At 38.5% G+C, this 13,256-nt stretch overlaps 1 protein-coding gene and 1 pseudogene across 1 annotated transcript; both read left to right on the top strand.

Moving 5' to 3' along the window:
- The window catches only part of LOC118840944, a 50,617-nt pseudogene that overhangs the window by 17,509 nt on the left and 19,852 nt on the right, over positions 1–13,256 (top strand).
- LOC118833611 (60S ribosomal protein L18a-like) lies at positions 9,572–10,124 on the top strand. The gene has a single exon (XM_036740988.1). It carries the CDS (start codon positions 9,594–9,596, stop codon positions 10,122–10,124), a length of 531 nt encoding a protein of 176 aa, XP_036596883.1. The 5' UTR covers positions 9,572–9,593.

Here is a 13,256-nt window from a genome sequence, read left to right as displayed (position 1 = left end):
AAAGGAAGACTTAACAGAGAAATCATAAAAGATTCAATAAGACTGAAGTATTTACATTGCCATATGGGAAGGTGGTTCATGTAAATCCTAAGAAGTTGGCATTATTAGAGGAATTAGAAGGAATCTACATAGACAGAAGGCACAAGTGTGAGTTGATTCTCAAAAATAATTGAAGGAGTGGGAAAGAGGGTTTCACTGGGAGAAGGGGGAAGGGAGAAGAATGAGAAAAATTCTCTCAGATAAAAGAGCTGTGCAAGGAAGAACTTCTACAATGGAGAGAAAGTGAGTGTGCAACACTCAAACCTCACTCTCAACTGAACCAGTTTAAAGAGGGAAGAATACACACACATACACACACACACACAAACCATACACTAGTATATATGTATTTCTAGCACATATAAATATAGTATATAGGTATAAGATATATAGTATATAGATATAGTATATAAGATAGAGTAGTACTATATATGCATGCATATATACACACCTCATATATTTAGTATAGTATATGTAATGTATATTTAGATGATATGTATAATATGAACTATAGTACTATATATAGTATACATATAGGATATAGTGCTATCTTACTATACTACATGATATAGATGATATACTACTATATACGGTATTATATTTGGTATATACACACTATATATGGTATATATATGCATGTGTATATCAATATATAGACATATATTTGTATGAACACACAAACTTAGTTGGGTATAGAAGTCTATTTTAACCAATAGGTAAATAAGAAGGGTTTGGGAAAAGATAGAGAGGGAAAGTAGATTAAAGGAAGCAGTGGTCAGAAGTAAAACAGACATTTGAGAAGGAACAGGGTAATAAAAAAGATGGGGGGGGCACCTAGTTGGCGCAGTGGGTAGAGCACTGGCCCTCGAGTCAGGAGGACCTGAGTTCAAATGCGGCCTCAGACACTTGACACACTTACTAGCTGTGTGACCTTGGGCAAATCACTTAACCCCAATTGCTCTGCCCTCCCCCCTCCAAAAAAAAGAAAAGAAAAAAGGAGAGAAGGATAAACAGAAGAAAATTGAATGGAAGGAAATACACAGTTCATAATTATACCTACGAATGCAAATGGGATGAACTCACCCACATAACTGAAGTGGATAGCAGAATGGATTAGAAACCAGAATCCAACACTATGGTGGTTATAAGAAACACACTTGAAACAGAAAGATAAACACAATTAAAATAAAGGCTGGAGCAGAATCCATTGCATTTCAGTTGAGGTTGGAAAAAAAGGCAGGAGTAGCAATTTCAATCTCAGACAATTCAAAAGCAAAAAAAGAAGGTATAATTAAAAGAGAAAATTGGGGAAACTACATTTTTCTAAAAAAAAAATTAAAAATGCCATAGACGGTGAAGTCATATCACTACTAAATATGTATGCACCCAATGGCATAGCACCCAAATTCTTTACAGAAAATTTGAATGAGCTACAGGAGGACATAGACAGCAAAACTGTACTAATAGAAGACCTCAAATTTCCCCTTTCAGAAGTATATAATTTGACCATGAAGTAAATAAGAAAGAAGTTAAGCAGATGAATCTAATTTTAGAAAAAAAATTAGATATGATAAAAAGCTAGAGAAAATTGACTGGGAATAGAAAGGAGAATCCCTTTTTTCCCAGCTGTACATTTATACCTACCTGTACTTTCACAAAAATCTACCATGTATAAGGTTATAAAAACTTCACAAACAAGTGAAGAAAAAAAATATTAAATACACTCTTTTCAGATGATAATACATTAAAATTATATTTAATAAATGACCTCAAAATCATAGACCAATTGGAAACAAAATAATCTAATCCTAAAGAAATAGGGGGTCAAAGAATACATCATAGAAACCATCGATAATTTCATTAAAGATAATGACAGCATTGAGATCACATACCAAAATTTGTAGAATGCAGCCATGGTGAGCCATGCCCCAGTGTTTTAGGGAATCCTGATGATCCATTCTATGTAAATAATAGGTCTGTAGGGGAAAAAAAGTCAATGCTAAAAATCCTTTCCCCTAAAATATTTTTTTAAAAATCATGTAGTTATCAAAAAAGAAAAAGGTTTTGAGTAAGAGATAAACAGCATATGTCTTGAAATGAGACCCGTGTTTGAAATCAGTAGACTTGGATTCAAATCCCAGCTGTTGCATTGTGTGATATTGGCAAGTCTTTTCAATTTTCTGGACTCCCACATTCCTTTCTTGTAAAAGAAGGAAGTTGGGCTACATACACTTTAAGTTCTAATCTAGATTTGCAACAATATTAACCTTAGAACCGTAGTAAATTTTTCATGTAAATATAGAATCAGGATGTTAAAAGTTCCCTCCCAAACCAAATTCTGAGATCCTATGATTTGAAATTATGTAAATCAACATCTAGAAAATGTGAAAATTGACATAATGTTTGCTCTTTTTCTAAGAAGTTTCCTCTAATGCTCTCTTGTTTAAATGGTGTTCATACTTCACCATCATATGAATTCTACCACTGTATGTTGTTCCATGGCCAACTTATATTGGGAGATAACTCAACTTATTGATTAGATTAGACACAGTTAGATAACTCAAGTTATCTAATCTTAGCTTTCTTTGACTTTTTAGGAGGATGTGAACAAGGCAGTGAAAGCAACAAGGGAAGCTTTCCAGATCGGTTCCCCATGGCGGACAATGGATGCTTCAGAGAGAGGATGGCTCCTGAACAAATTGGCTGATTTAATCGAAAGGGACCATCTGCTCTTGGCAGTAAGTACACACCAGATGAAGCCAGGGATTGGTAGAGGCCTCAATAGTTCTCTTTATTGTGAGTTGGTTTTGTTTGCAATGATGATATCTTGCATATATAAACATTATACACACATTTTTTTTTGTATGTATGTATGTATGTATGGAAAGAGAGAGAGAGATTATAAGGAATACTGTTTGAGAATGTATCTCTCCTCTCTCCCTCTGTTGAAAGAAATCTTATTGACAGTTTCTTTTATAGGTAGTAATAGTAACAGTAGCAATAGTAGCAGTAGTAGTGGTTGTGGTGGTAGTAGAAGTAGTAGGAGAAATAAATAATAACTCAATATTTATGTGGCACCCTTAAAGGATTATAAATCTCTTAATCATAGAAGTGGAGTAGATCTGGAGAGCAAATAGTTTAACTCTTCTACAATTTACCAAAAAATATCATCTAGCCTTTGCTTGAAGACCTCCATTAAGGAGAAACCACTATTCCCAAGGCAGCCCATTCCCTGCTTGGATATCTTTAATCTTCTAAGGAAGATTACAACTTTATATGAAGTCTAAAACTGCTTTTTTGAAACTTCTGCTATTTATGCCTAGCTTCATGATCTATGACCAAGCAGAAGAACAAGTTAAGTACCTTTTCTCTGTGTCTTTCCTTCAAATATTTTAAATCTTTTTGGCTGCCGTATTAAGGAGCTGGCACATACTGACCTTTCATCCTACTGAAAGGTCACAGATCTTGTTCAGAAGAACCAATGTCTAGCTCTTCTATATCCTTCATACCTTTTCTCTGTGAAACTGATTCTTTGAGCCCTTGTCTGTAACAGTACTGTTTCTGTTTCTGCCTCCATTGTTCATCATCAAAATGTTCTCCATATGCTCTCCTCCTCTCATTCAAGAATTTGCTCACATAGGCATTTCTTCTTAAACTAACATTCCTTTATCCCTCTTTTGCATCTCCTCTTTGGAAAAAGTTTCCATTCTACAACCATATTTTAGCTGTGTACCTCATTTTGAGCTCAGGCTCATTGATATCTATGAAGTCAAATCTGCCTCCTCACATTAAACTCTTCTGTTCAACTTCATTGTTCCCCATGCATTGCACAATTATGTATAGAAGCTTGAGGCTATGGGTTCTACTTTTTGTTAGGTTTTGTGTATTTGAATTTTGGGGTAACCACTACTACTCCCCTTAGCTACAGTGTAGCTACACAGCATGGTAGAATTAGCTTGGTAAGAAGTTTTGTCCCTCCTTTCTTTTCAGTCATAAAATATTTGATTAAATTTACATATAAATATGTATGTATGTATATATGTATACATACAATGCATATACATATATGTGTGAGTATATGTGTATATGCATTGTGTGGATATATGGATATGTGTATACACATATACACACATAGGTACAGATATATATCTATATATATATACATTTAATCCAGTTTTCAGAAAAAATCTTAACAAATTGTTACCTTTCCTTTCAATAAATTTGTGAGGTTGACATTAATAAAAATTATCTACATGTTATGGATAAAGATACTCAAAGAGATTGTTACCTATCTAAAGTTTATAACTTCACCAGATTTTAATACTAGGAATAATGTCAGCAATTGTCTAGTCCTGAGCTTCCTTACTTTATAGACAAGATAACTGAAAAATGATTTGTCCAAATCTACCTCAATAGAAATTATTAAAGGCAGGATTCAGTGCTGGTGTCCTAACTAAACCCAGGATTCTTTCTACTCAGAGATAATAAAAATTGTATGTTATCATATTTATTTAACCAAAGCAGCACCAGGTAATTATCAAGTCTCTGGGAAATTCTTTTGTTCCTACAGGTGATCAGGAAACACAATAAGTGAATATATACATATATATATATATATATATATATATATATATATACATGTATATATGCATAATATATATATACATACATATATATTGGAATTCATAATGTATCTGTTTTGACACTCATATCATTCATATGCACATTGCATCTCTTGGGATACACTTAATATTTTAGTGATTTATAGGTTAGCAGTTACTCAGGGAATATGACCCCCAAATATCAAATTTATGGAAGTCCTAGAAATTTGGAACTGAAAATCATCTTCAAAGACATGTCCCTTGATACTCGTTTAAATATGAAGAAAATTTTGCTATGCATAAATTTTGCTTGGAGAGCATTCTCACTGAACCTTCCCTCTTCCCCTCAGGACAAAATGAGACTTTAATTTATTCAGTCCAACAATAATGCATTTAACCTTTATGTTGCTATGCAAGGTGTTGACATTACAAATATAAAGTAAGACATTGCACCAAAAGAATAGGTATCAGAAACACTATCTCCCTTATCTACCAAACAGTGTTGTGAGGATCAAATGACGTTAAATCAAAGGGAAAGAAAAGAATGTTCATTTGTGTAGTGTCTACTATATACCAGGTACTATGCTAAGTGATTTGTTACAAATATTGTCTCATTTGACTTTCACAACAACTCTATGAAGCAGGTGTTATCATTATCCCCATTTTACAGTTGAAGAAACCAAGGCAGTCAGAGGTGACGTGACTTGCCCAGGGTCACTTAGCTAGCAAATTTGTGACTCTAGGTTTGAACTCAGGCCTAGCAATCAAAGTACTACTGTAACAACAATGCTACTTGCCGCTACTGTGGCTGTGTAAGACCAATAACACCAGTGCACAGGAGGGCTGCCAGCACAGGTTCTTTGATCTTCTTTTTCTAAGGAAAGCAACTTTAAGGGGTTTACAATCTCACTTTAATTAAACATATATATATATATTATTCACTTAGTTCAGGGGGAAAAGTCAGTACCCTCAACTTCAGAGAAATCACAAACAGAAATTACAAGCAGAAATTATGTAAACAGAGCAAAACAACACAAAACAGCAGACAGGCTTTTAAATTTCTGTCCAAGACATTACATACATAGTCACCAGAGAGAGAAGCACCAACATCTCGGTTTTTCAAAGCCAGGTGGCTCCAATGGCTACCCAGAGTCTCTTCTGGTCAAATCACGCAACACTTCCAGTGGGTGAGCCCCAAGCAAAATGCTAACCTCAAAGTATGTATACAATTCTTCAGGGTCAGAGGGTGTCACAACCATGTAACTCAAACCCATTGTGACCTGAGCCTTCCTGTGACTGAAGCAGGTCATCAAAAACTCCCGATTCAATCAAAGACTCCCAATTCAAAGACTCTTGATTGAAACAAAGGGATGACTCAAAGGTACTTTTTTGCCTTAGTGCTGAGAAACACTCTAAAACAAAAGACAACAAAGAGTACCACTTTACTTGCTATTACAACTGCACCACCACCTGACTCACATTTATCCAATGGAAATAATTCATGGGAAAGAAGCTAGTTTACTGAGGACTGTTATATAAATATGATCAGTATTATTCACCCCTTCCAAAAGAGGGTTGCAACAAAGAACTGAGCACTACATTTTATATAAAAAAGCAAGCCTAACTAGGATCCGACACCATCATTTTGAAAATTCTGAGCCTTCAGAATATAAATTATTCATTCTATCAAGTGGTCTTGTTAATGCATCACTGACTATCAAAGGTTTGTGATATTCAAAGCATTGTGCTTAGTAGGGGAAAAGACACAATAATACTGTAATTAAGACATGGACCCTTTCTATAGTATAATTTTATATTTTTATTTTATTTTTTATTATTTATATTTATTACTATATTTATAATCTTCTGGGAATTGAGTGGGAAGGGGAGAGAATATGACATATGCATTAACCTTGCTTACCGGTAGATCTGTTCATGTCATTTTCCGTTATAATTCCTTAATGATTCCTATTGCTCCCCAATTGCCCTTAAGGGCAATCCCACAACATGGTCCTAGCCCAACCCCCACCACTGCCTTGCCTAATATTGCTCCATTCTATGTATTCTCCTTTTAGTCTGTGAAGGGTAAAATATTGTCTGATTAATACTTTAGCAATGGTATATCTCTCAGAACATGAGGTAAGCCCCTAAAGATGTATTTTCATGAATAATCACAGCAAATATATGTGATTTCTTCAGTGGGAGGAGCTCCTGGTCTGCCAACTCCTAATAGCCTACATAAGACAGCTTATTTTGGAGAGAGAGCTTGGGGTGCTGCCATAAGCACATAGAGCTTAAGAGGCATTCCCAGAGTCACCCTATTGGTAGATATTAGAAGAAACAGTGAAGCCCAGGTCTTCCTGATTCCAAGCCTCTCTACTACTCCTCACTCCTTCATTATACCAGAAATAGAATTAATAGGGGTGGGGGGTAAAGAGCCAAGATGGTGGAGTAAAAGCAAGAACTTGATTGAGCTATCCCCCAAATCCCTCCAAATACATGTAAAAATGACTCTAAAAAATTCTAGAGCTACAGAACTCATAAAATGATGGAGTGAGACAACTCTCCAGCCCATGACAGCCTGGAGGGTCCAAGGGAAGGTCTTTCATGCCATGCTGTGAGCAAGGCACAGCTCAGCCTGGGCTGTGCCAGCATAGACCTGGCTGGAGCAGACCAGGCAGAGCAGGCCTCAGGGCACTGAATCACTGGCAGCTGTGGTGTTTCCAGACTTCTAAATCCACAAACACCAAAGATATCATAAAAGGTCAGTGGGAAAACTCTGTCAGACCTGTATGAGAGAACAGCATGGTCCAGGCCCAGCCCTGGGGCAGCACAGTTGGTAGCAGTAGCAACAGCAGCAGATGTTTCTGGAGATCCAGGCCTAAAGACAGTGGAGGGATCAAGCATTTGATCAGAGTGAGAGTGTAGGAATCTCTTTACTGGCACTGAGGCAGTATTCTCTTGCTCTGGCCTGCTGGGATCTGGTTCACAGTCCTGGATGGCACTTGGGGCTGAGGAAAAGTGCTGGTGTGGCAGAGCTTGCAGTGGCTGTGGAGAGGGAATCCTTCTCTCTGTTACAGGTCAGAGAGGAGTGCTTGAGGTCACTCACAGGCCAGGAGAGCAGTAACACCTCTCCTTGGATCATACCACCTCAGAAGAACTGAAAATCTACAGATGCCTAGAAGTAGCTCCGAAAACAGCGTGCAAAACCCCTGAGGCTTGGGACAAAGCACTCTCCACACTGGAAGTAGAGTCATACATTGATGAAGAGCTCAAAAGTCAAGTAATTGGCTGGGAAAATGAGCAGACAGTGTAAAAAAACTCAGACTATAGAATCATACCTTGATAACAATGACGATGAAAACATACAACCAGAAGAAGACAACAAAGTCAAAGATCCTACATCAAAAGCCTCCAAGAAAAATATGAATTGGTTTCAGGCCATGGAAGCACTCAAAAGGGATATTGAAAATCAAGTAAGAGAAGTAGAGGAAAATTGGGAAAAGAAATGAGAGGGATGCAAGAAAATCATGAAAAGTGAGTCAACAACTTGCTAAAGGAGACCCAAAAATACTGAAGAAAAAACCACCTTAAAAATAGACTAACTCCAAGATGGTGGCTGGTAAGCAGGAACTAGTGTGAGCTCCATACCGAGTCCCTCCAAAAACCTATAAAAAATGGCTCTGAACCAATTCTAGAACGGCAGAACCCACAAAACAGCAGAGGGAAGCAGGGCTCCAGCCTAGAACAGCCTGGATGGTCTCTGGGTGAGGTCTATCCCACACGGACCTGGGAGCTGGGAACGGAGTGGAGCAGAACCCAGCCTGAACGGCGTGGACCATCCAGACCAGAAGCCGGGCGGAGGGGGCCCTAGCGCCCTGAATCAGTGAGCTGCAGCAGTTACCAGACTCCTTAACCCACAAACACCAAAGACTGCGGAGAAGGTTAGTGGGAAAAGCTGCGGGAGTAGAAGGAGTTCGAGGTTCGGCTTCCAGCCCCGGGGGCAGCAGAGGTGGAGCAGCTACAGCTGTTGTTACTTCCGGCTCCAGGCCCACCTGGTGGGAGGAATTAAGTGGCGGATCAGAGCAGGAGTGCACGGCCTGCTGAAGATCTAAGCCCAGTCCGGGTTGGGGGTTGGGGAAGGAGCAGTGCTGGTGTGGCAGAGCTGGCACCTCCCCCCCAAATGTGGAACATAGAACTCTCTAGGCTACAAGCAGTCATACCCCACTGAAAAACTCAAAGGTCAAGTTAGTTGGCTGGGAATATGGCCAGGCAGCGAAAACGCACCGAGATTCACTCTCAGACTTTGCATTCTTTCTTTGCTGACATAGAAGAGCGAAACATACAGCCTAAATAAGTCAATAAAGTGCAAGAGCCTACACCAACAGCCTCCAAGAAAAACATGAACTGGTCCCAGGCCATGGAAGAGCTCAAAAAGGATTTGGAAAAGCAAGTTAGAAAAGTAGAGGAAAAATTGGGAAGAGAAATGAGAAGGATGCGAACAAACCATGAAAAAGAAGTCAATGACTTGCTAAAGGAGACCCAAAAAAAATACCGAAAAATACACTGAAGAAAACAACACCTTAAAAAAAAAGACTAACTCAAATGGCAAAAGAGCTCCAAAAAGCCAATGAGGAGAACAATGCCTTGAAAGGCAGAATGAGCCAAATGGAAAAGGAGGTCCAAAACACCACTGAAGAAAATACTACTTTAAAAATTAGATTGGAGCAAGTGGAAGCTAGTGATTTTATGAGAAATCAAGATATTATAAAACAGAACCAAAGGAATGAAAAAATGGAAGATAATGTGAAATATCTCATTGGAAAAACCACTGACCTGGAAAATAGATCCAGGAGAGATAATTTAAAAATTATTGGACTACCTGAAAGCCATGATCAAAAAAAGAGCCTAGCTTTTTTTTTGCGGGTTGGCGGGGAGTGAGGCGGCAGCACCATGAAGGCCTCGGGCACCCTGAGAGAGTATAAGGTAGTTGGACGCTGCCTGCCTACTCCCAAGAGTCCAGTGCCGCCTCTTTATCGGATGCAGATCTTTGCTCCTAACCATGTTGTAGCAAAGTCCCGATTCTGGTACTTCGTTTCTCAGCTGAAAAAGATGAAGAAGTCTTCTGGAGAAAGTGTATACTGTGGACAGGTCTTTGAAAAGTCCCCTCTTAGAGTGAAAAATTTTGGCATCTGGCTGCGCTACGATTCCAGGAGTGGGACCCACAACATGTACAGGGAGTACAGGGACCTGACCACCGCTGGTGCTGTCACTCAGTGCTACCGAGATAAGGGAGCCCGTCACCGTGCCCGGGCTCACTCTATCCAGATCATGAAAGTGGAAGAAATTCCTGCCAGCAAGTGCCACCGGCCCACAGTCAAGCAGTTTCATGATTCCAAAATCAAGTTCCCTCTGCCCCACAGAGTGCTACAGAGCCAGCACAAATCACACTTTACTACCAAGAGACCCAACAGCTTCTTCTAAGTACAGAGACAAGGAGGCACCTGTTTTATTTGACCCGTTTAAATAAATTTCTCAATTGGAAAAAAAAGAGCCTACATATCATCTTTCAAGACATTATCAAGGAGAACTGCCCTGATATTCTAGAGCCACAGGGCAAAATAGAAATTGAAAGAATCCATCGATCGCCTCCTCAAATAGATCCCAAAAAGAAATCTCCCAGGAATATTGTCGCCAAATTCCAGAGCTCCCAGATCAAGGAGAAAATACTGCAAGCAGCCAGAAAGAAACAATTTGAGTATTGTGGATACCCAATCAGAATAACCCAAGATCTGGCAGCCTCTGCATTAAGAGATCGAAGGGCTTGGAATACGATATTCCGGAGGTCAATGGAGCTAGGATTAAAACCTAGAATCACCTACCCAGCAAAACTGAGTATCATGCTCCAAGGCAAATGGATTTTCAATAAAATAGAGGCCTTTCAAGCTTTCTCAGTGAAAAGACCAGAACTGAATAGAAAATCTGACTTTCAAACACAAGAATCAAGAGAAGCATGAAAAGGTAATCAAGAAAAAGAACAAGAAAAAGAAACTGCTAGGGACTTACTAAAGGTGAACTGTTTTGTTGACATTCCTACATGGAAAGATGATGTGTATGATTCATGAGACCTCAGTATTAGGGTAGCTGAAGGGAATACGCATACATATATGCTTATGTATATATATATGGGTGAATGTGTATGTATGTATATATCTATGTGTGTATGTATGTATATATATATATATGTGTGTGTATATATATATATATATATATATACAGAGAGAGAGAGAGAGAGAGAGAGAGAGAGAGAGAGAGAGAGGGAAAGAGCAGACACAGGCTGAGTTGAAGGGAAGATATCTAAAAGAAATAAAATCAAATTAAGGGATGAGAGAGGAACATACTGAGAGAGGGAGATAAGGAGAGATAGAATGGGATGGATTATCTCCCATAAAGGTGGCAAGAGGAAGCAGTTCTGTGGGAGGAGGGGAGAGGGTGGATGAGAGGGGAATGAGTGAACATTGGTCTCATCAGATTTGGTCTAAGGAGGGAATACCATACATACCCAATTGGGAATCTTACCCCACAGGAAAGAGGAGGGAAGAAGATAAAAAAAATGGGGGGGATGATGGAGGGGAGAGCAGATGGGGGTGGAGGTAGTCAAAAACAAACACTTTCGAAAGGGGACAGGGTCAAGGGAGAAAATTCAATAAAGGGGGATGGGTTGGGAAGGAGCAAAATATAGTTAGTCTTTCACAACATGAGTATTGTGAAAGGGTTATACATAATGATACGCATGTGGCCTATGTTGAATTGCTTGACTTCTTAGGGAGGGTGGGTGGGAAGGGAAGAGGGGAGAGAATTTGGAACTCAAAGTTTTAAAAACAGATGTTCAAAAACAAACAAAAATGTTTTTGCATGCAACAAGAAAATAAGATACACAGGCAATGGGGTGTAAAAATTTATCTTGCCCTACAAGAAAGGAAGGGAAAAGGGGATGGGAGGGGAGTGGGGTGACAGAGGGGAGCGCTGACTGGGGAACAGGGCAACCAGAATATATGCCATCTTGGAGTGGGGGGGGAGGGTAGAAATGAAGAGAAAATTTGTAATCCAAACTCTTGTGAAAATCAATGCTGAAAACTAAATATGTTAAATAAATTTTAAAAAATAAAGTAACAGATGACAAATAAAAAAAAAATAGACTAACTCAAGTGGCAAAAGAGGTCCTAAAAGCTAATGAGGAGAAGAATGCCTTAAAAAGCAGGATTGGCCAAATGGAAAGGAGGTCCAAAAACTCACTGAAGAAAATAATTCCTTAAAAAGTAGAATGGAGCATATGGAAGCTAAATACTTTATGAGAAATCAAGAAAGTATAAAATAGAACCAAAAGAGTAAAAAAATAGAAGACAAAGTGAAATATCTCATTGGAAAAACCACTGACTTGAAAAATAAATCCAGAAGAGATAATTTAAAAATTATTGGACTACCTGAAAACCATGATCAAAAAAAGAGCCTAGACATCATCTTTCAAGAAATTATCAAAACTGTCCTGATATTCCAGAACCCTAAGGGTAAAAGATAAATTGAAAGAATCTATTAATTACCTCTTGAAGAAGATCCCAAAAGGAATACTCCTGGGAATATTGTAGCTAAATTCCAGAGTTCCCAGGTCAAGGAGAAAATATTGCAAGCAAGAAGGAAACAATTCAAGTACTTCGGAGACACAATCAGGATAACACAAGATCTAGCAGTTTCTACATTAAGGGACTGAAGGGCTTGGGATATGATATTCCAGAGGTTGAAAGAGCTAGGATTAAAACCAAGAATCACCTACTCAGAAAAACTGAGTATAATACTTCAGGGGAAAAATGGATATTCAATGAAATACAGGACATTCAATCATTCTTGATGAAAAGACCTGAGCTGAATAGAAAATTTGACTTTCAAATATAGGAATTAAGAAATGCATGAATAGGTAAACAGGAAAGAGAAATCATTAGGAACTTATTAAAACTGAACTGTTTACATTCCTACATGGAAAGATGATATTCGTAAATCATGAGAACTTTCTCAGTATTAGAGAAGTTGAAGTATAAAGACAGAGGGCACAGGGTGAGTTGAATATATCTAAAAAATATAATTAAGGGGTGAGAGAGGAATATATTGGGAGGAGAAATGGAGAGATAGAATGGGGTAAATTAACTCAAATAAAGGAGGCAAGAAAAAACTTATAATGGAAGGGAAAAGATGGGCAGGTGAAAGGAGTGAGTGAACCTTACTCTCGTTAGATTTCGCTTAAGGAGGGAATAACACACACACTCTATTGGGTATTTTACCCTACAGGAAAGTGGTGGGGGGGAAGGGGGGAGATGATAGAAGGAGGGCAGATTGGGAGAGGGAGAAGTCAGAAGCAACCACTTTAGTAAAGGAACAAATTCAAAAGAGAAAATTGAATAAATAAGGGGCAGGATAGGATGGAGGGAAATATAGTTAGTCTTTCACAACATGACTATTATGGAAGTGTTTTTCATAATGACACATGTGTAACCTTTATTGAATTGCTTGCCTTCTCAATGAGGTTGGGTGGGGAGGGAAGAAGGGAGAGAATTTGGAACTCAA

The sequence above is a fragment of the Trichosurus vulpecula genome, chromosome 1, assembly GCF_011100635.1.
Source record: "Trichosurus vulpecula isolate mTriVul1 chromosome 1, mTriVul1.pri, whole genome shotgun sequence".
Lineage (NCBI taxonomy): Eukaryota > Metazoa > Chordata > Mammalia > Diprotodontia > Phalangeridae > Trichosurus > Trichosurus vulpecula.
Note: the sequence above shows the minus strand (reverse complement) of the source record. Positions and strands in the feature narration are given on the sequence as shown.